Consider the following 24,714-nt stretch of genomic DNA (forward strand, 5'->3'; position numbering starts at 1 on the left):
ATTTATTAAAAATGTATTCATCAAATAGATTTTAAAAGGCAAATGCTGTCCTTTGTATTAGGAATATAATAATGAACAAGCCAGAAAAGATCTTACCTACGTCAGAGTAAGTCTTGTAAATAGCCAATTCATTAACTGGTGAAATCTTAGTGGTTTGGGACAACTCATTTATCCCCAAATATCTCTTCCTTTCACCTGTATAGGTAGATGGATTTTTTGGCTTTTTCAGTTTTCTTTTTTTTTAAAGATTTTTATTTATTCATTTGCAGGAGAGACAGAGAGAGAAGAAGCAGGGGGAAAGGCAGAGGGAGAGGGAGAAGCAGACTCCCTGCTTAACAAGGAGCCCAATGTGGGACTCGATCCCAGGACCCTGGGATCATGACCTGAGCCGAAGGCAGGCGCTTAACCATCTGAGCCACCCAGGCACCCGGCTTTTTCAGTTTTCTATAAAGATTTTTAAAAACATTAAAATAGTCACTCATGCATCCACTAATTTGTTTAAACAATATTTATAGTTGTGATCACTGGTGTCAGTAAGCCCTGTAGGTGCTGGGAATCTGGGGTGAAAGGTAATCACAACACAGGTGCAGGTACAACCACATACAGCAGTCCCCCTCATCCACGATTTCACTTTCCGTGGTTTTGGTTACCCATGGTCCATCGCAGTCCAGAAGTAGATAACCCTCCTTCCAACATATCGTTAGAAGGTCAATAGTAGCCTAATGCTATGTCACAATGTCTACTAGCCTAATGCTATGTCACAATGTCTACATCATTCCTCTCACTTCATCTCCTCACGTAGGCATTTTATCATCTCACATCATCACAAGAAGAAGGGTGAGTATAGTACAATAGGATATTTGAGAGATAGAGACCACATTCACCTAACCTTTATTATAATAATTGTTATAATAATTATTTCATTTTATTCTAAGCTATTGTTGTTAATCTCTTACTGTGTCTAATTTATAAATTAAACTTTATCTCAAGTATGTATGTATAGGAAAGAACATAGTATAAACATGGTTCGGTACTATCCATGGTTTTGGGCATCCACTGGGAGTCTTGAGGTCTTGGTCTCCTCTGCAGATAAGAGGGCACTACTGTAAATGGACAATTATAATATGACCCAATAAATGCTATGATAGTGATAATGGCAGAATAAAAATGGGGATTTGGGACAAGGGCACCTAAAGGAGGTTACAGGGGAATCTTGGAAGGACCCTCTAACAACAGACAGACAAATTGCATTTTAAAGTAGATTTAATGTGTTTAGGAGTTTATGGGTTTGAGACATGGTGGGGTGGAGTATTACAGTGAAGGGGAAAGCATATAGGGTGGAATTGAGGGAATGTGGTCCTTTGATCTTAGGTAACTTTTTTTTTTTATTTGAGACACATATTTATTCAGTTATTGGCAAGCAAGTTCAAATGAGTCACTTAACCTCCCTGAACTTCACTTTTTGTTTCTATAAAAAGGCAAAAGTTATAGTCAGCATCTAGTTCAATTCCTGTGACTTAGTATGCATTTCAGAAATGTTTTCCCACAATTTTCCTTCACAGAAACATTGTGACATACTATACATTAATGTATTTGGTACAGTATGAGGTATGGGAATATAGCAATTTTAGAAACTGTATAAACATATGATACTTTATTATAATATTTGACTATTAAAATAGAATAGGATTCTTATGGCGGGAGAAGGCTTAAGAGGTACCTGACCATTTTCTATACAATATCAAATATAATCCTCCAATAACCCCTTAGTGAATAAAATATCATTTTCTACATTTTATAAGTGAGAAAAAAAAGTCACTTACCCAAGGTTGTATACTTACAAAATAGTTGTAAGATTTAGATTTAAAATGGAGGTCTGTTTGATTTTAAAACCCTTGTTGTTGTTTTTTTTTTATTATGTTATGTTAATCACCATACATTGCATCATTAGTTTTTGATGTAGTGTTCCATGATTCATTGTTTGCGTATAACATCCCGTGCTCCACTCAGTACGTGCCCTCTTTAATACCCGTCACCGGGCTAACCCATCTCCCCATCACCCTCCCCTCTAGAACCCTCAGTTTGTTTCTCAGAGTCCATCGTCTCTCACGGTTCGTCTCCCCCTCCGATTTCCCCCTCTTCATTTTTCCCTTCCTGCTATCTTCTTCTTTTTTTTTTTTTTAACATATAATGTATTATTTGTTTCAGAGGTACAGATCTGTGATTCAACAGTCTTACAAAATTCACAGCGATCACCATAGCACATACCCTCCCCAGTGTCTATCGCCCAGCCACCCCATCCCTCCCACCTCCCACCACTCCAGCAACCCTCAGTTTGTTTCCTGAGATTAAGAATTCCTCATATCAGTGAGGTCATATGATACATGTTTTTCTCTGATTGACTTATTTCGCTCAGCATAATACCCTCCAGTTCCATCACGTTGTTGCAAATGGCAAGATTTCATTCCTTTTGATGGCTGCATAATATATATATATATATATATATATATATATATACCACATCTTCTTTACCCATTCCTCTGTTCCTGCTTCTCCCTCTCCCACTCCACCTGCTTGTGTTCCCTCTCTCGCTGTGTCTCTCTCTCTGTCAAATAAATAAATAAAATCTTTTAAAAAAAAAAAAGGAAGAACTTTTCTAAGGATGATCAGTAAAATTAAGGAAGGCATTATTAAATTTGTTTTTGTTTTGCCATTTTTAATCAGTTTTGTAAGCAAGTGACTTCAATGCCCAGAAGGAAAAGTGAGTAAAGGTGTATCAACATCTAACAAATCATTCACGTTACTCTTTGTAATCTTTCTTTTGGATATTTAACGGCTTGTAATGACTATGATCTTGCAGGCACTTCCCATAAGCTATATATGCATTATTAATGAAGTTCTATGACTGGAAACTTCCATCACTGCAATGACTGTTGGAAAGCATAGGTTCATTCAAAATAATAATGCATAGGAGTTTGTCACAGTTTTAATATATGCATTCTTCTTGCAGATGGTTGAAAAAGAAGGCTATCTTCAGAAAGCTAAAATTGCAGATGGTGGAAAGAAACTAAGGTAATAAACTTCCTTAATTCACCTTTACATAACTATGATAGTTCTCCATCTCCTCAATTTGTGTCACTGCTGTTTAGAAAGGAAGGCCCTATGGTACGAGACTAGAATATTTCCCTCTGCTATCACTATGATCAACATTATTTTCACTATAATTACAGTTTTCCAATAAAGCACTACACTCTATATTGTTGCACATAATATTAAATGAGGTGCTTCTTGTCCTCCTGGAACTTGAAATCTTAAAAAAACATGCAAATAAATAAGATAATGGGCCTTGATTTTTGAGATTAACAGATTAAAGGATGAGTGCTCTCATTTTGCAGTATATAAAAATCTCCCTACAATACACTGGGAGCATCATTTTTGAAGATTGGGGGGTTTGAAATACATTTGCTGCTCAGATAAAAGTCATTTGAGTAAAAAAGGAAAATAAAATTATTCTGTCAGATAAAAAGTTGAACGTTGCCGCATTTGAGGTGAAATGAACACAGAGTCAGTAAGAGAAAGTAGAAAAAGAAAATAAGAATTCCCCATGCAACAGCACCAAGAAAAACATGGAAGGAAAAAATGAGGTTGATAGGTAGAGAAAGATGCTAGACATTCTCTATGGATGGGATATTTAGAAATAACCATTTCCATTTTAGAATGTTTCCTATTTCTCGAATACGTACTATTATATACTTAGCTTTGTGCTAGGTGATATGTAAGCTACAAAGATATGTAGAAGGTGCTCAAATCGGGAGACAAGTCATTCACTTATGACTGTATTATTAACAGTTAAAACCATAAAGGATGAATGTACTAATTAGCTACACAATGGGACACTTGTTAATTGTATAATGCAATTCATTACTGGAATGACACTCTGGCCAACAATAGACCATGAAGTATGCTTTTGTTTGCTGCCTGTAATGGAGTATGTATATATTTATTTAAAAGAAGTAAAACTGGAGAAAACAATCATCCGTAATTCTGCTGCTTAAAAGAGCTATTTCAATTTTAAAGAACGCACTCTACTTTTGGCTTACGTTGTGTTTTATTGTGGGATGGTAAACAGGGCCTTGAACCCTCGTCTACACTGCTTCTGTATAGCAACCCTGCAGTCACATTTCCTCGTCGGGTCCAGGAGAGACATGAATAGGACAGAAGGTCAAATGCAAGGCTGCTTTAAGAGACCGGACTGGTCCCTACCCCAGTGGAGAATCTGGCTTAAAGTGTTGGACTCTGAAAGGACACCAGGATGATTTTTTGACTCCTTTTCCTTAGACCTCAATCGCAATTACGCCAGCCCAAGGGAGTAGTGCTGAGGGTACAGCAACGACTCTTCCCGAGATAAACAAGTGAAGACCTTCTCTTACCTTACCAGTTACGTGCTCACAAAGTCTAAAGAGGGACAGAAAAAGACCTGAGGACTTGTCTAAGTTCAGCTTTCACTGGGGCTTGGTAGGGCAGAGGAGGTGAGAGCTGAAAGGAAAGCCTCATACATGGGAGAGGAGGAGATACTGAGAGGAATTCCAGAAAATAAAGATGATGCCCCGGTTTTGCCTGTCAACCATCCTTATAAAATTTTTTCCTGGTGGGTGATGTCAAGAAAAAACAGAGGAGCAGAGCCAGGCCCTTTCCCCAACTATCTCACATGAATACATTTTTGGACAGTTTCAATCAGCGTGTATACCATTTTGTATTTGTTTCATTTGTTGTTACTTTAATCAGTTTGCAAATCATTTTCGTGCTCTAGTTTAAATTCATATAAACATTAGCTTGTACTCTGTTTTATTGTTATTTCAATCAGTTTGCATACAATTATGCATTCTTTCAGCTTTTTTCATTTAAAGCTATATACATTTTAGTTTTTTTTTTTTTAACATCAGGTGCACAGAACTGAGTTGATTTTACTGCTCAGTGTTGGCTTTGTATTATCATCATTCCGGGCAAGACCCCTAGCTGGTTTTATTTTATCCTCAGTCTCCAACCCTCACTTCAATCCCCTGTAGAATGTATGTTCATCACATCCACTCTCCATATACGCATGTGGTTGTATGTGTGGCATTCTAGTAAATAGTGTATAGTTGTGAGTTTGTGAATGTGTCCTAAATTGCATAAGCCTTTTTGTGTTATAAACTTCCTTCTGTTTCTTATTACTTTTATTCAGTGTTAGTGTTTGGACATGGATCTGTATCTATATATTAAAATGAGTTCACTTCTTCCAACTGCTGCCCATTTTGCCATTGTGTCCATACACCACGTTTTACTTAATCTCTCAGTAGTGGACCCCTGAATTGTCCCTAACCCCTTCCGTCCCCTGAACAACATTGCAATAAGCCACACATATATGTCTCCTTACGCACCCATTAGGTATTGTCTCCGGGGCATATACCCAGGAGTGAAGGATTGCTTTGGTGGTAAGACACACACATTTATAAAGCCATTGAGTGCTGCAGCCAGACTTCCTCCTGGATGAGCGCATGAGTTCACACTCCTGCAAAGGACAAGGCAGCTTGTCCTGCCATCATCTCGTCACCCAGCATTATGTAACTCTTAGTTTTGCAAGTCGATGGCGAGATAATGTTACTACAGTGTTACATTTATTTTTCTTCCTCTCATTGGCAAATCAGTTGAGCATCACTTCATCCATTTAGAGTTAGTCAGGTTTCGCATTCTGAGAATTGCCTAGGTATCAACTTCAACTATTTTCTGTTAGTTTTCTCACTTTATTTTTGAAAGAATTCCTAATATCATCAAGGTAATCATAACCTTGTGAACTTTGGACTTTGTAAATATCTCCTCCAAGTCTCTCACTCTCTATTTACCTTGCTGATGAAAGCCCTCAATGACCCAAAATCTTTAACTTTGATCCATCTTGTTCCATAATTTTTGTCCTTATTGTTTTTTTTAATAAACATTTTACAAACTGAACACTGTAGATGTAGTCACCATGTTTAATAACATGTAATATCCCGTCAGGTTGATGGCACTGTACTATACCAGACCATTCCTATACTTCTCTTTTATTTGAATTTTAAGTTGATTCCAGCTTTATACTAAAATAGTTATAATTGCAGCAAAACTCCTATTGTTTGTCAATGTTTCTTTGATTTTTTTAAGATAAATGCTAAGCCTGAAATACTTGATTAAATCACATAACCTTTTTTTTTAATGTTATGGATTGCCATATTGCTTTGTCCAATGAGTCGGTATGTTTTTGTAGCTAGTAACAAAATGGTCAGTTTAATCATAACCTTGAAAAATTGTGTAGTTTTTATGCCACTGAAAATTTAGTAAATATTAAATAGTATACCATAGTTGCTATCGTTTGTATTTTTAATATAAATGCCTTTTGATTGCCTTTTGCCCACTTATCAAGGTACTTTATATCTGTTATACATTTTACTGAGTTAATAAGCAGTATTACTAAATGCTTACTCTGTCAAGTTTAGCTAAATGCTTCATAATACTGAAATGATACTCTAAGATAGGCTATATTATTATTTTACTTTCAATTTTACAAATGAAGAAAATTAATCACTGGTATTAACCTCTCCTTTCTCCTGAACCTTATTGTATACATAGTTAGTACCAGATTTTTTGTTTAGCTTCCCTCTTTTATATATTTTTCTTTCTCTCTAAGAAAAGTTTGACCTCTCTCTGAACATGAACAAGAGTGGGTAAAAGGAAGGAGAACTCATTGGCTATATCTTCCATTCATAAATGGCTGTAAGTTTAGCCTTGTCTTGAAATGGCGTTCTATAAATTACCACATGATACACAGACAGGATTGAAAGCTGAATACATTCAGCACTCAACTTTAATTTTTTTAATTGTTAACATTGAAAATATGTTTTACTTTTCCATGTTTTAGTTTAGGAAGTCCTTCATTTTGGGACTTCCATCCCCCAAACTAAGTAGCAGCCCAGGTCTCTCTGAAACTCTGTGAGACCCCAGTGAAAAGCTATTTTCAATACTTTCCTTTACAAAAGGCACCTGACAGTGTGGACACTATGTCTCCATCTATGCCTGTCACTTTCACTTCATGCCTGCCCCTTCATCATCTCCCTGGTGGCTCTGCACAGCTGATCACATCTAGCCGTCCCTCTGGGGGCATGGAAAGTACTTGGGGGTGAAAAGATGAGCAGAAGAGGGGTATGTGAGGAAAAGAAGTGAAGGTAGTACAGTGTTTATTTCTACTAGTGGTCATTTTCATCCCAGAGCCCAGAACTATGAGACCTTTGTTTTTATTTGTTTTCTTTTTTCTTTTCTTTTCTTTCTTTCTTTTTTTTTTTTTTGAACAGTTGTTCCTCAGAAGAGACTTCCTTAGAACATGATGCCAAAGTACCCTGCTAATGTGAACTTATTTTTTCTTTAGCACTTTCTGCTCAGGATCCCAGTAAATTCTTCCAGGCTGAATTGTCATTCTCTCCTTTTATGCTCAGTAGTGAGGACGGGAGGGAAGATTTGGATAGTACAGAATACAGAAGTTAAGTTGTAAAGGTTTGTTTTAGTTTTAGGATTTCCTTCATATGCTCTGTTATAATTTCCAACATCTGATAACTCTTCGGATATATCAAGATTTTACATTTCTTGCAATACTGACAGAGATGTGTGCATTTATACTGCAGTGTCTCTTTGGCCCACTTTTAGCAGTGGCAATTTACAAGAGACTTAGAGTATGAGAGAGAAGAAATAATTTCCCAACCTACCAGTTTGAGAATGAGTAAGAACTCTTAACAGTGACCAAGGGATTTTATGCGCAATCTGTCAGGGCCTCTAGAGTAAATCACTTTCACTCCCGCCACTGAGGGGAATCATGTCAAATCCAGTGTGATCAAGTCAGATAACAAAGGCAGGTGGCCCAGGAAAGTCTGAAATTTATGAAGTTGTCTCATATGTATTTTCCTCTGACTTTTGGATGGCCACCTGTCATTACCTAAAGGAACCATGGGAGAGGTGGGTGTAGGATATAAAACAAATGAATGTGTGAAACCTGAGCTCAAGCTAACAAATTCTTATAATGGTAATGAATATTTTAAGAACTATTTTCCATCAAGCTGTCTTCAGAGAAGCCGTTACAAAGTTGCTGTTATTATGTGCTGCCACCCGGTGTCCATTCTGTAGAATGCAAAGAGTTTTCTGCCAGACTGATGGCTGTGTTGTTTTTTGGGTTTGGGGGATTTTCCCCCCTCCCACCTCTACAGCCAGGGATTTGTTTTAGGAAAGTTTTGTGAAGTGTCTCACTTGGATAAAATGTCCCACCAATTGCATACATGTAAATAGTTGTTATTCAAATTTAATTCTTCCCCCTCCTAACTGTAGTAAGCACCTTTTCCCACCGTCAGCGTGATTTTTTTTTTTTTTTTTGGTCAAAAGAAAAATAAAATAAATACTTGCATTTCTTGAGCGGCAATCTGTTTCCTGCATTGAATCACTAGTATCAATATCAATACCTCACCTGACTGTTATCCTAAATTTGTGGGGAGACTGTCCACCTATTCCTAACACCTCTGACTTACTGAGGTTGAATATTTCCTGAGCTCTGTGTCTTCCTCAGCCCTACATCTATCCAATAGTTGGTGTTTTTTTTTCCTCTGTGTGGAAAAATAGAAAAAAATGTCCGTACTGCTTAGATGATGAGTTGGTGAGGCATTAATTGGCCCCCATCAATGGACAAATTTACCTGCTAGCCATCATGGGAAGGTAGGGAAGAAAGGGCCTGCAACATCCCAAGTCAGGCTCCAAGGAGAAAGACTTTTAAGGGCTTGTTTGACAAAAGTTCTTTATCTTCCTTTCTCAGAGCCTACACTGAGGCTCTGCGTAGACATGCTCAAAATGATTCAGGGAGAGCTGCATGCCAGCTGCTCTGGAGATAACTGATACAGTGGAGTGAATGTGGTCTTCAGGGTCCGGGAGACCTGGCTTGACTCCCATATTTATGAGTTCTATGCCCTTGGGTAGGATGTAGACTCACAGAGTTTCGGTTTGCTCATCTGTAATATGAGGTATCACCCACCTCCCAGCACCATGTGTTTCCATGTTCATTGCGTGTGTCCCCCTGAGTTAAAGGGAAACTCCATGAGGTCTCTCTTATTGGCCTTTATATAGTTCTAGACTTGTGACTGTTGTGTGGTAGGTGCTCAATAGATACCGGTGACTGGCTTTGTGTTTTAATTACTTGACATGTCCAAAATACCAAGTGGAATCCCTAGCACAGAGTGGGGACAAATGGATGCATAAGAGCTCATCTTACTGACACACGTCTGAGAGGTCAGAAAGACCTCAGGAGAAAGCTCAGGTATTGTCAGTAGAATTATAAATTAGAAGAAAATATACTAAACCAGAAGGAATAGATAGTTGTTTTTTTGTTTTAATACTAGGAATGACATATCAAAACACGAGGGAACTAAGGAACAGAGAAGAGAAATACAGGAGATTCGTGCTTTTGTTGTGCTTGTTAGTGAATAACAGTAACCACAGAGCAGGAAAAATCTAGAGGTGTGACCCTCTGAAATTTGTGAGTCCATATATTCTTTTGCTCAAAAACCTTTAATGAGCACCTACTAAATGTCAGATACTTTCTCAGAAGTAAAAAAAGCTCCAAGAGGTTAGGGATGATGTCTATTTCTTTGGAGAAGATAGGGGAATAGAAGGACTTTCTCTCCATTCTGAAAACTGCTTCATCCTTGAAAGGTCTATTTTAAAATTCTCATAAGAAACCGTGAGACTTACCTGTTATGGCTAAGGCCTTAAAGTTTGTAGGAGTAACTCGCTTCCTGAGTTGTCTTTCAATATACTGGACAATAGTCACCTATAAGGATTCGGTTGCAGAGAGAAAGCCTTAAAGGTTCAAGTCAGGGCCCAAAACTGCCAACTGACCCTTTTCACAACTCCCTCCAGAGCTGACAGTGTCATCCAAGCAGCTCCTGTGTTACAGTAGCGAGGTGAGGGAGCTCTTCCAGTGATATCCTGACAACGACAGAAAGCACAAGCCAAACCCATCAGACGGGGAATGAACCAGACAGATACTGTAATGAGAATGGTCAAATGCCCAGAGCACCTCATTCACAGAGTCAGGTTCTAGCTTAAGTCATAGGTTAAAAGTTGTTCCCATTAGTGAATTCTCAGCCACTCCTAGACTACAGGCTTTTGACTCCTTGATTCCTGGTTGTATGATCTTCACTGACTGCAGAGGAGTCTGCTCATCACAGACCAGAATTCCTCAGCTGGAAAGAGACAGAGGTACCATCATTAGGAACACACCCCCTGCTTCCAGCTTCTTCTGAGGCGTTGAATGGTCCTTTGCATGACTCCTTTAAATCAGTGCAACTTCTAAGGGAAGTGGAGAGTTTGGAAGTGGTGGGCCTTTGTTCTGTCCTTTCAATTAGCATCAGGTAAAAGAGTTTATAAGGAAGACTACATGGCTTCTACCTTGTCATGGGCTGTGCACATTGGCTTTTATAATGTGAGCATTTCAACCAAAACCATAGTGAAATCTGACATTGACAATCTCCGGAGCCAAGATACTAATGCTTAATCTTTAAAAAAAAGACAGCATAAATTAGTGACCAGATTATAGCCTTCAGAGTCAGACTCTAAATCTAACTGGCCTTAAGTAAATTACCTAAACTCTGTGAACCTCATTTTCTGTATTAGTAAATGGACATATTAGTATCTTCATTATCTTTTTTGTGGAGCTAAACTTCCAGTAGGCAATCAAACTTTAGTAGGTACTCAAAATAATTTATGTTAATTTTTATTTTTAAAGAAAAAACAGAAATGAAAGTAGGGCATCTAAAAAGTTAACAGTATTTCTTCTTCCTTTTGAAATAAAATTATTTCAAGCAAATTGGAAAAAATCTTCACTTTTATTCTAACACCATAGAGATGCTGTAATTTATAAATTCAAAATGAAATAGCACTACATGTAAAGTGTCAGAGCAATTCATATTACTAAGGTTCCAAGACCTGCAGTTCTTACCCTCTTTGACTTGTTCATCACACTCACCTACGAAGGAACATTTCATAGCAGTTCAAAGTTCCAACAAAGAACCATGAGATAATTGAATTTCATGCAACTTCATTTCTAACCAGTTCCAGCTCCAAGTTTAGGGAAGGGAAGAGTAATGCCAACACATTCTGTAAACGATCAACATCTGAAACAGATTCAAATCAGAACCATTTATCCAGGGCTTGCTATAGACTGGAAGCAAATAAGGTATAGTATCTCCCTGCCAGGAGATGAAAAATATAGTGGGAAATATAACAGGCAGGTTAAATATGTGTTCCATCAGTCCGAGGGTGTTCCATATTCCCTGATCACACAATGTCAAAATAAGGGGTAGAGATAAATGATGCCCAGTGTAGACCAGCAGTCCTGCCAATGTTCTTCTTTTCTCTATCTGGGGTCAGCTAATATTATGACCTGCATAGAGACAAGGTCATGGCTACTCTGATTCATTTTGCTGCTCTTGGTGCCTAAAAGGAGAAGTGGGCTCTAGGGGAAAAGGGGGGAAAGGTCTATGTGGCTTTCTGTGTCATTGCTGTTTTTCCTACCTTTTTCATTGTTTGACAGAAAAAGGGACTCTTCATTTGAAGACAATTGGGTCCAAGAACATAATGTTCATATTTGCGTGTTGGAATATACATATTGTTTGTTTTGTTTCTGTTTATCATGTTGGGCTTTTTTTAGCACAATAGTGCATGGTTAAGAAAGCTTCAGGCATGTAAGAGCAATCTAATCTTGTTGTAAATATTAACTTTGCTGAATCAAAACTGTCCCTTCCCTCGAACCCCTAAATTCTAAGAAGCAAGTGGAAATAACTACACAGAGATCCTCAATGGTCTTGTAAACATATTTTTGTGTAGGTTTTTATTGACCTGAATAAAGTTTCTGTAAACTTTTTTTTCTACCACTTTTATAAGATGAATTCAGTTGTTTTGAAGTGAGTGTTAAACCAAAACCACCTGCAGCAATATGATATAATGGATAGAAACTTAAGTACGTTAATCTCCTTAGTGTTTTACCATCTACAAGAGGGCATCTTCGGAACACAAATATACACATACAACTGCTGAAGTCATACATGTTCAATGCAGGAAATTTGATAAAAACCAAGAAATAGAAAGGAGAATCAAAAGTTGTGATTTTATTACCTGATTTAGCTATTGTTATACCCAGCTCTTTCTCCCCATGCCTGAAGTTCAATCATCAGTCATCAACTCAGTTAATATGTTATGTAGTGCCTCTGTGCTAGGCACTTGGGAATACTTTTGGAAGCACGAAATGCTCTTGATCATTTCGAGGCTTTTTTTAGGATGGGGAAAGATAGAGGTGAAATATACAACAATTATTTTTTCATTTATTGTAAGTGCTGTGCAAGGAAGTCATGGATGGCATTTTAGGACATGATATTTGAACTTCTGATGAATGAGAATTAATCATCAGAAGGGGCTCAGAGTGGGGTGGGTACAGTCTTAAGCAAATGAACTAAAGAAACTACATATTGTATTATGGTCTTTATTAAAATCTTCCCGTATCAGTATTCTTTTATAGCATAGGGTTTATTATTTCATTATAGGAACCTATTACGTGCAATTTATACAACTAATCTTTTAAGATATATTTTAATAGGTGCACAATTAAGAAATAACAATGCGCTTCATTCTTGTGCCCACAGACTTAACAACTTATGAGATGACTACTTTAGGATAAACTCAAATTCATAGGAGTGAACTTGTTTAGTCAAAAAACAAACATGTTTTAAAAGATTCTTTTAAAAAAGCATATTGCCAAATTCACTCCAGGAAGATGTACTCATGTACTCTCCCACCAAAATTCTATGGGAGAATCCATTTCTCCACCCTTTCAGTAACCCTTGGTATTAGTCCTTCTAATTCCTGCCAATTTGATTGGCAAAGAGGGAAAAATCATTTCACTGTTTTCATTGGCATTTCTTTGATTTCTAGTGAGATTCAACATTAAAAAAATATTTTGGGGCTGCCTAGGTGGCTCAGTTGGTTAAGTGCCAATTGTTGATTTCGGCTCAGGTCATGATCTCAGGGTCGTGAGATCGAGCCCCATGTAGGGCTCCTCACTGGGCATGGAGCCTGCTTAAGATTCTCTCTCCCTCCCCCTCCGCTCTCTCTCTAAAAAAATTTTTTTTTTGAATTAGGCAATGACATTAGCTGGTTAGTTTTTCAGATTCTGAAATATACTGAAACAATGAAGAGAAGTAACAATGAAGGGAGGGGTTCTGATTTCTGTTTTTACTATGCTATTTTTGGCCTGCCGTGGAAACAGCCTCTAAAGTAGGGGACATGGATACACAAAAATTGGAGTTTTAGTACTTGAAAAAGATTTTGTGAAGATCTCCAAATGAGAAATATTTATTATAAATGCCATGATTTTTAAAAATTACAGAATGTCTTTATTATTACCCAAATTCCATACCACCTATAGATTCTAATAAAGAAAAGACTTTTATGAAGACTAGTTAAAAATACAGTCTCTACTCTTTCCAAATGTTGCTGATAAAATATCTATGAATGATTTCTTCAAGTGATAATGCTTTTTTTTTTTCTTTTTTCTTTTCCTAAGGAAAAACTGGTCTACTTCCTGGATTGTTCTTTCCAGTCAAAAACTTGAATTTTACAAAGAATCTAAGCAGCAGGCTCTGTCTAACATGGTAGGTAGTTTTGCTTCTACGATTATCATCCTCACAGAAATATTATTGAATTAAAAGTTTGGTTTCATCAGAAATCCCACTAAAGCCTCCAAGCTACCAATGACTGAAAGCAGATGGAGGAAATGACTCAATAAACTTTTAATCAGATGAAGGGAAAATAGAACTTAGTGTCTGTTTTATTAAGTGGTGCATTTGGAGAATAATCACAAAATGAGATGAATGGTGAGCAGCTATCTAGTAATGTGAAGGTAACACTTTAAATTAAGGTGCCATTTATAAATGCTTTGTTCTTATTTATGAAATGATCGCTAAATGCAGCTACTTGCTCAAATAACGTATTATAAAGTATGTTATAAAATGCATTAGTAATAAATGCTTAACGGATGAGACTATGGGAAGCTGTTTTAAAGAATATTATAAGACGTAAATCCTATTAAACCATGTATGTGCATCTTTAATACATGAATTTAAGTTGTTATCTAGCATGGTATAAAGTGCTTCATACATTAATAAATAATAATAAACTGTTTATAAATGGCACCTCAATATAGGGTGTTACCAATGAGGAAACACTCTACGTTAACAAAGTGATTTTCTATCTTAGTCTAACTGCGATATTCACTACATCCAGCTAACATTTCTGAGTATTTCTGACTCCGTTTAATGGAGCTAATACAATTTCTGTATCCTGTAGTTATTACATAAAGTGAAATTTGTAGGGTTTCTCTGTTGTACCTGGAGGAGGGCCTCACATATGCCCACAGAGATTTGACAGTGACAGTAAGTAGGAGCAATTCTGAGGTAGTTACTGGGGCAATTGGAGCTCAAAACCTTGCTGCCTTGAGCTCCAGAGCTGCCACACCATGAAGGAGACAGTGGGCAGGCAGCATGTCTGACAGCCTCCTGATTAGGAAGGACGCCGGGCAGGAACCAACCTGCCATACCCCATCGGCCTGATGGGCGGCAGGGAAGGGGGTCTCCTGGCAGGAGTTAACCACAATGAACTAATTTGTATTTGGCAGGTAATAAAACGGTGGCAAGTTCTTTGCTTTCCAGCCACTAGTCGCGTTTGCTATGTAATCCTCTTTAAATAGGAAATAGAAAATCATTTGCTAGGAGATGTTTGTTTGTTTGTTTTCAAATAGAAGAACAAAAGGTAGCATTTGGCTTGTTCCTGATAATTGCAATAGTCTTTATCCCCAAGTGGCTTGCTGATTTTGGAGTCTCCGTGCGGTCCAATCCATAAACTAATTATAAATAAATTAAAAATACATTTCAATCCTTTGTATTTTTAATTTAAACTGCCTTAGAAATTTGTTCTAGCCTTTTGTTTTGTTTTTATTTGGGGGCTACAGTAAGGTTGAGATAATCTTTTTAAGAAAAATAAAGTACCCCTACGGGCTAGGCACAAAACAACTCCCATCCACTCACGGGTCCTTTGTCTTCCCTTTGAATGAGTTCTAAAGGGGGAGTCAGGAAAGGGAGGAAAAGTCGCTTGCCCGGCAAGTTTGGCTGCTGAGAAGATGATCTTCCTCCTGCTGGGTGAGAAGAATTCCACTGGAGCAGCGTTTGTGTGAATGTTCTGGGAGAATGGGAGAGATTAGATTCCAAATTAAAGCATTCACTTTATTTTTATTTTATTATTTTAATCTCCTCGTCCCAGGACCCAGAGACACAATTATCAGCTGTTTAATTTTATACAAGTGAAAGAAAACTCTTTTTTAGATTGTAGGCAAACCTTTCAAGACAGCTCACTAATTGCCTGCCTCCAGTTCAACCTTCAGATTTGTAAATTGACAATAGATTTTACTTCTAGAAGAAATTCGTTAACGTTTTCTGGCAGTCCCCATTTATTACTTCTGGCCCCATTTTCAATGCTCTTATGGTTTCTCCCAGGCACTCATCTTCAAAGTGAATTCAGGGCAGGAACTAACTGTGTTTTGCGGTAATGGGGAAGAGAATTACAGATTCATGTTTGTACTGCATGAATTGTCGTGCTAGTCAACTTCTTGGATACATTTCTAACCAAGTATTAAAGGCCTAGTGGGATAGCCCACATTTACCAATTCCAGTCTCAGAGAAACGATACGATGATTGCCAGGCCTTGATTAAAGATGCTGTGGTTTTATTTTGAAAGAGATTTATGCTCAAGTTTCTGAATTTCCCTTGCACCCCCTTACACATGTCCTGGTATTGTTCATTGTGCTTCTGGGAAAAAGTCTGTCCTTTCCTCCAAGGGGTCAGTAGAAACTGACTGAGTAGTACAGAATGTGGTTTAAAGAGTAAATGGCATTTTAATCTTTATAGGAATGATCTTTGAATGTTAATGTGGTGGTAAGACAAAGCAGCAAAGTAGCTAGGAGCAGGGCTTTGAAGTTCAACCACAGGGCACTTCATTCCAGTTTTGCTGTTTAGGAGCTGACAAAGTTATTCAACTACTTTGAGCTTCAGAATCCTCATCTGTAAAATGGGGATACTGATATCTGCCCAGAGAATCAATCGAGAATGAAATTAGTTAATAAAAGAAAAAACAAGTAATAGCAATAAGTTAATTATTATAGTCTAATATACTCTATCAAAATATATAAATATATTCTATAGCATGTAATACAGGGCATAATAAAATTATAATTATTTTTACAGCATATTAGTTTTGCACTTGAACTGATACAGACATGTGTAGAAGAGAAAATACATTGATTCAAGGAACACCAGCATATATGGTCTCCAAAAAGAGAACTGTGTATCCATAGGCAGCATAAATGTTGGGTCTAAGCACTGAATAATTCTGAAAGGGAAGCCATCGCTCCATCTGGGGCTCTAGATGTATCTCTTGCATGACCATATACATTTTCCTGGGGCCCTCATCTTCTTCCACTGGCCCTTACCCTGTGACGTTCACATTTAATATGGCCTGATCCCACATTCCATGTTTGACTATCTTTCCCTCTCACTGAAATTCTTTCGATTTTCAGCCAAGTCAGATTTCTATCAAAAGCAGCCCCCTCCTGGAACTAGACACAGAATCATTTCACCGGTGTGTGTAAATTAGAGATTCATAGGCTTTGGGTCCTCAGTGACCTCCTATTCAAGGAAAAAGAGGACTGACTCATTCTGATTTGTTTGTTTGTTTTTAGTGAGGACATTTCAGAGTAACCTACCACTTACTACCACTGTCACTTTCTAACAGAAAGGGCATCATAAAATATCCCAGTCCCACATCTAGATAGGATAAAACCTCAGAATGCAATGCAGTAGTCTTTACCAAAATGGGAAACTATACCCTTCTATGTCTATATACATTGTTTCTATTTTGTTCACTTCACCTTGGAACAGAGAAAGTTTGGTCAAGACTGGCCGGCCCTCCTGCGTAAAGGAGCATTTGAAAACCAGTGGTGTCACTACTGGATTTCCTGGATTATGAAGGAAAAGATGATTCTCATATTCTCATCGTTTTTTACATATTTTGATTTGTAACTTACTTTAAATGTTGAAAATATTGTCATTGGAAAATAGTGCAGAAACCATTTTTAGTAAAATGTATAATAGATATGTATATTTTAAAAGTTATTAATCAAACTCCTATATAACCACCGCCCAAGTCAAGACTCTGTCAGCCCTCTAGAAGCCTCACCCCCTGCCGTTTGTCCCTATGTCATCCAGCTTCTTCCCTTGCCACAGAGTTCAATGCATTTTTTTTTTAATTTTTTTTTCGATTTTATTTATTTAAGAGAGAGAGACAGAGATAGTGAGAGAGCACAAGTGGGGAGGAGAGGAAGAAGCAGGCTCCCCACAGAGCAGGGAGCCCGATGTGGGACTCGATCCCAGGACCCCGGGATCATGACCTGAGCCGAAGGCAGATGCTTAACCGACTGAGCCACCCAGGCGCCCCAGAGTTCAATGCATTTTAGTTATTATTTTATAACCTTTCATGATTTTCCCACCTGTATCTATAGCCCTTAAGAAATGTAGTTCACTTTCTCTGGTTTTGAATTTATATAAATTGAAACACAGTGTATGCTTCTTTTGTTTCTTGCCTCTTTCTCTAAATATGCTTTTTCTTTTCATTTTTTTCTTCCATATTTTTTTTGCACTGGTTTAAGTGATGCCTTTTGTTTCTATTTTGTTAGTGGCTTGTTTAGGATTATAGCATTGATACTTATCAAAGCCTAAAGCTAATCAAATCCTTTACCCTCTTCCAAAATATTACCTTAGAATATTTTTTTTTAAAGATTTTATTTATTTGACAGAGAGAGACACAGGGAGAGAGGGAACACAAGCAGGGGGAGTGGGAGAGGGAGAAGCAGGCTTCCCGCAGAGCAGGGAGCCCGATGCGGGGCTCGATCCCAGGACCCTGGGATCATGACCTGAGCCGAAGGCAGTTGCCTAACCAACTGAGCCACCCAGGTGCCCCACCTTAGAGTATTTTTAATCCATGTACCCTCTTCCCAGCATAGATGCTATTGTTGTTTGATATTTTAATTCTTTCTTTTCTTTTTAACACCACCAGACAGTATTTTTTTTTTTTTTTGTAGAGTCAGTGTTGGTTTAGTATTTGCCATGTCCTTTGCCATTTACTTCTTCCTTCATTTTCTAAGAAGGTCTTTTTCTTTTGTTGGAAGTATATTCTGAGAAATTCCTGTAGTAAAGGTCTTACAGTAACAACATATCTCAGTGTCTGCTTGTTTCAAATGTCTCTATTTCTCCCTCATTCCGGAAATATATATATATTCTCTCTGGATATAGAATTTTGAGTTGGCAGTTGCTTTCTTTCAGCACATCAAAAATGTTATTCCACTATTTTCTGTCATCTATTGTTGTGATCAAGAAGTTACCTTAGTTTAACTGCTGTTATCTGGCTGCTCATAATATATTTATCATTACCTTTGTTTTTCCACAGTTTCATTCTTCCTACCTGGACTGTTGCCTTGAAATTGTTTATAACTGTCACTTAAGTATTTTAGAAATTATCTTATTATTATCTTATTATTTTGCTATTATCTTTTCAAATGAAGCTTCTTTTAAATTTTCTCTTATCTTTTTTTTTTAAGTCTCTGGTTAAACCTACGTTGTCTTGTTAATCTATTCTCCACATTTTACATTCTTTTTAAAATCTTTTTTGTCTTTCTGAACTGCATTCCAAACCATTTCTCTTGGTTTATCTTCCATTCTTTAATTCAATCTCCCTTTGTGATAAACATCTTTATTTCAATTATTGTGATTTTCATTTCTAGAAGTTTTTTGTTTATTTACTATGTCATTTGTGATAGTTGTCTTCTGCAGATATTTTCCAGACTCCCTTTTATTTCATTAAAATTAGAAGCCCATGGGTGTTTTATATTTTTGTCTTATGACATAACATCTGAAGTCTGCATCAGTCTGTTTCTGCTGCTTTGTTTCCTTGTGTGTCTGGTTATTTTTGACTGTGTGCTAATCATTTAGTCCTGGGATAAATGTGTCCTACTCCAGATTATTTTGCATTTTTCTCAAAGTGTCTGGGACACTCCTGGTGATTGATTAGCTCAATCTAAGTTAACAGTTTAAAACTCTCAAACTGTGTATACATAATAGGAGAGCATACAACTTCTCAGGGACAGAATTATTCTTCAGTCTTCTTTTTTTTTTTTCTTCTCTTGCTTGCAGTTTTCTTTATAATCCCTTGAGTTAGAGAAAGAGAACAAGTTTAATATTGGTTCTCCTTTATTCTTTCATAAGACCTCAGGCAGCACCTTTTCCATTATTCTGTGAAGTCAGTTGAACAAAGTTCAAATGTATAGTATAAACAAATGCCCTCAGGCAAAGAGCAGTTGTGTTGATTTGATATTCAGCTTTCCTCTCTGGGTTCAGATTCCCATTTCCCAAAAATATTTACCCTAGCAGCTCCCACTATCTTATGGGCTTTTGATATTTTTAAGGTAATTTTAAAAAGAAATATTTTATCCAGCATTTTTCATTGTTTTCAGTGGAGAATTGGTCTAAATAGCATAGTTTCTCATTTACAATCTACCTCACTTTCATTTAAATATGCATTTGGTTAATCAAGTTTGTGCTATTTATATAAGCCTTGGTAGGAAAAGACTTCATAAGAATATGTATTGAAATCCTACAATGAACAGCTTGCTCATTAGGGCTACATATAAGGCATAGAGATATAATCAAGATATAGTCTTTGCTTTATAACATCTTTGCCAAAAAATAGGGTGAGATGAAATAAGAAACATAAAAGAGTTTTTCTGAGATTTAAAGGAGGGAGAGCTCACATCTGTGAAAGATTTGAATTGGGCCTTGAAGGATGGTTATAATTTCAATATGTGGAAATTTGTGGGCAGGGAATTCCAGTGAATTAAAAAATATGAACGATGACATGAAACTGAGAATGGGCAAGGTCTGTGTGCTAAAAAGAGAAATGAGGGGGTTTTTTGTTTGTTTTTTTTTTAGTTTGGTTGGAAGATAAGATTAAAAAAAAAAGAAAAAAACCTTGAGAAGAGTATCAAGGACTGGAATTTGCTACCAGGGGCAAATCTTTAAGAAGGCGTGCTGGTATTCTCCAGCTATCTTCACCTTAGAATAATCTATCATAGCTGTTCTTGTTAATAAATACATACTGAACAGAAGTATGACCCAAGTGTTACATGTCTTCAAAGGACAAAGCCTATCATGGAAAAAGGCAAGAGAGGAAGTTGATTCTTCCAAGATCATGGCTTCATCTCATTTACTCCAAGAGAAAAAAGTTTTGCCTCAAAAGGCATCTATATTATATTTGCTTTACCTGTTTAAAAAAGTCCCAAAGAAACAAGAGCTGTCAGTTTGGTTTTTGATCTGAGGTCTGCACTCACACCCCTTGCATGTCTCAGGTACACTTGTCTATTTTAGTGTCAGTGAGGTAGTTCAATCAGCTCCAGCACTTCAAGTACAATCTGCCTCCTTGGTACCTGCTGTGCTTTGTGATTTTAGAGCTTCCGCTTGATATGGACTGGAACCTGACTCTAGCCATGGGATGTGACAAATATGCATTCTTGATTAAAAAAAAAAATGATAGTTTGCCTTATGGGAGGGAAGCTTTGTAATTTAGAGCACTCATTCATTTATTCTACAAAGAATTAACAACTCCTAACAGGTATCACACAATGTGTTTTTAAACCCTAGAGATATCAGATGAATACTGTATGATCCCTGCTCTTAAGGTGCTTATCTTCTGATAGAGGAGACAGAATCATATGTAGGTTTACTATAATAATATGTGACTAAAGAGATTATATATATAATATAAAATATGGTGGGGAACCATAGATCTAGCTACAGGTAATCCTCTCCCAGGGAAACTCTTTTTCCAAATGATGCTCAACTATATATGCTCAACCTATATATGCTCAACTCTTTTTCCAAGTGATGCTCAACCAATATATTTCTCCATTTGTTCATTGCGCAAAATCACTGAGTATCCTTGATGTTTAAGCCGCTATGTTAGGTATTATGAAACATGCAAAAATGAATCAGATTCAGATCTTTCCCTTGGGGGTCTAGAAACAAATAGAAAGTATGCCCACAAATCAAGGAATTGTAGTGAGAAAGGTGGACATTGATAGTTGCTCCAAAATGGCTGAACAGAGGCATGAGTTAGTTTTATAGTAACTCAGAAAAGAGAGATTGCTTCCAACTGGAAAAGATTCTAAATGTATCTGTCAAGGAAGTGACAGGTGAGCATGTTTTTGAAGGATGAATAGGATTTCGAGGCAGAAATGGGTTGAAAAGGACATTTTATGTAGAAATAAGGGAGTAACCAATGATAAAATGTAGGAAATTAAATCTTGTATTTATTATACAGATATGAATTGAAATTTTGCCTTGCCCCATGCACTATGTGCTAATCATTGTTCTTGAAAATGATTCTTGGAAGTTCCCTAAGGCCTAGGGTAGATGTGCCTTCATCCGGACTATTTTGCATTTCTTCTACGAATTGCCTGGATGCACCTACAAGTGAAAGATTGCCTCAAGATAAGTTGAGGAACAGAAAGTACTCCAGTTTGGTTGGAAAGCCCATGTGGAACCAGTTTAGGAAAGACCTTGAAGAGGATTGTGAACAGAGATAATTTCATTCTGTAAGCACCCTGGAGCCCTTTGCAACCAATACTAACTATCCTTAAATTAAGGCAGATTCAGGGATGCTTGAGTGGCTCAGTCAGTTAAGCATCTGCTTTTGGCTCAGGTCATGATTCCAGGGTCCTGAGGTTGAGTCCCGCATCGGGCTCCTTGCTTCTCCCTCTGCCTGCTGCTCCCCCTGCTTGCTCTCTCTCTCTGATAAATAAACAAACAAATAAATAAATAAAGCAATTCGGAGTTTTCAGAGACAGGTTTGAGTAAGTAAGATATATATATATTTTCTACTTTTAACACAAAGAAGAAAGGACTTTTTAAATGATTTGAAAGACATATTCTAAAAATCTGGTGATAAAAAAAAGAAGGTAGTAGGAAGGGAAAAATGAAGGGGAGGAAATTGGAGGGGGAGACGAACCATGAAAGACTATGGACACTGAGAAAGAAACTGAGGGTTCTAGAGGGGAGGGGGTAGGGGGGACGGGTTAGCCTGGTGATGGGTATTAAAGAGGGCATGTACTGAATGGAGCACTGGGTGTTATACGCAAACAATGAATCATGAAACACTACATCAAAAACTAATGATGTAATGTATGGTGATTACTATAACATAATAAAATAAAAAAAGATAAAAATAAAAATCTGGTGAAACAGGGGAGAGCCATAAGGCCTGTGCTCTTATTGACAAGGAAAATGGCAAAACGGCTAAGTTGTCATCAGTATGGCCCAATGCACTTAGTGAATCACAGGTCATCTCACTCAGAAAATACTTTAATATTCTCATATGTCCTTGACAATTCACCGTATGGTCCTCTCTAAAGAAGTCCTAGTGCAAAGAAAGCAAGAGGGGCAGTTTGTCTGAGAGAACTATAAATATCCTAGCCCAAGAACATGGGTATATCAGCACATCAGTGAACACCAGTAGCAAACCTGGGCTTATTTTTATGTGATTCCAGAATATATGTTTGGTAGCATACCTACTAAAATAAACACAATGTAAAAGTTTTTTTGTGGTTTAAGAAATTTTTCTTGTCTCCACATCCATCAAAATTCAGACCAAGTGGAACTTATTCTCATCAGTCAGCTGTTTCTGGTATATTTATCCCACAATGCTCACAAATCCTAGTTAACATAAACCTAGCCTGACATAAATTTGAAAGCATTATAAACATTTTAGGCAATATTCCTCCCCTAAAATTTTATGGTTCTAAAACCAATATGTTCAGTATGGAGCCTACATGTTCATGGCGTGTGTAATTTTTTTTGGCGGGGGGGGGCTACTTTTATTTTTTTCTCTTTACACTGTACTGATCATTTTTATTCAGAAGCAAACACTGGCATATTTTACTCTTAATGACAGAAAATTTTCCAAGGCATTTAATAAACTATTAACTTTTTCAAACCACTCATTCAGTCATAACCTTGAAAGCAAAAAAAAAAAAAAAAAGAGTAATATAAAGGGCCACTTTAAAATAATTTGTTTACTTTTTTAATATTGTTTACTTCCAGTATAAATAATGAACACAAGCATTAATTAAATAATGTAATACATCTAATGCTCATTTACTGTAGCATGGCTTTAATAACAAAATGGACTTATTTATGGGAGTAAAATGATGTGATTTAGCAAAAAAGATGAAAATAGTTTCAATCAGAAAGCTATTCATGAATTATTGAGTATTCTGTGCAAAATGAATATGGAATTATTTTATCTTTGTAAAGTGAGTATTGAGCCCTTATTTGGATCCCTGCTCAAAAAGATCATAAGCATTGGGGGGCAAACAATAGATCTACCAAACTTAGTCTAATGAAGGCATCTTAAATTTCTGCTTAATATTTTAATTCTCCTAATGATAGTGCTCTGGCAAAGTCAGGATTGTTAACATCGGGGCAGTTTCTAGTATAATCACAGACTACACTATCATATGGCCTCATCAGACCTTTAAAAATTAGAGAAAAGTGATACTCCAAAATCTGGAGGATGATGGGTAGAGATGAAAAGAAAGCAAGCAAGCAAGCAAGCAAGCAAGAAAGAAAGAGAGAGAAAGAAAAGAAATTGAATTCTAGCGTTTTATTAGCATAAACATTGTAAGGAAAAAAATGAAATCAAGTGATCAATATTACTATAAATGAAGCCATGTTCTCTGGTTATAATTCTCTCAAGATTTAGCCATTAACCGCAATAAATTCTGTATCTTACATAATTTTTAATAACCACAAAAATCTATGAAATTGATAGGATGCTTTATAAATGGATAATAGCTTACTGTCCAATAAACCTCACCTTAGGCTCTCTCAGAAAACTATTTTAATTATGAAGTTTGACTCTCTGTGGTTTATCATTCTGGTCAATGTAATGCATCTGATTTAGAGTTTGCATTTCTCTAAGATAAAATAGACTTTTACTCCACAGTGCATTTTGAGGTTAAATGAATGTTATGTATTTGGTCTTTCTTAACAGTTCGCTACTGAGTTGAAATGCTCTGGGATGCAGTATACTGTATCAGGTGGAATAAATTAGACCACCTGGGTTGAGAATCCCAGGTTCACATTTTATTTTCTTTTAAGAATTTTTATTTTTTTTATTTGAGGGAGAGAGAGAGCAGGACCAGGGAGAGGGGCAGAGGGAGAAGCAGACTCCCCACTGAGCAGGGAGCCCAATGCGGGGCTTGATCCCAGGACGCTGGGATCATAACCTGAGCTGAAGGCAGACGCTTGACTGACTGAGCCACCCAGGTGCCCCATCAGGTTCACATTTTATTTATTCCTATAATCCTTGGATATTTCACCTGCAATGTGAGGTTAATAGGAGTACCTACCTCAAACAGTTATTGTGAATTATGTGAGAAAACTGATATAGCATGCCTGGCAC

At 37.0% G+C, this 24,714-nt stretch overlaps 1 protein-coding gene across 1 annotated transcript in view; it reads left to right on the forward strand.

Annotated features, from left to right (window-relative positions):
• ARHGAP15 (Rho GTPase activating protein 15) overlaps window positions 1-24,714 on the forward strand; it is a 610,094-nt gene that overhangs the window by 87,872 nt on the left and 497,508 nt on the right. Inside the window, exons 4-5 of the mRNA XM_035726444.1 lie at window positions 3,011-3,072; window positions 13,661-13,748. Coding sequence (XP_035582337.1) covers window positions 3,011-3,072; window positions 13,661-13,748 — 150 coding nt within the window. The remainder of the gene's footprint in view (window positions 1-3,010; window positions 3,073-13,660; window positions 13,749-24,714) is intronic.

The sequence above is a fragment of the Zalophus californianus genome, chromosome 3 (assembly GCF_009762305.2).
Source record: "Zalophus californianus isolate mZalCal1 chromosome 3, mZalCal1.pri.v2, whole genome shotgun sequence".
Taxonomy (NCBI): Eukaryota; Metazoa; Chordata; class Mammalia; order Carnivora; family Otariidae; genus Zalophus; species Zalophus californianus.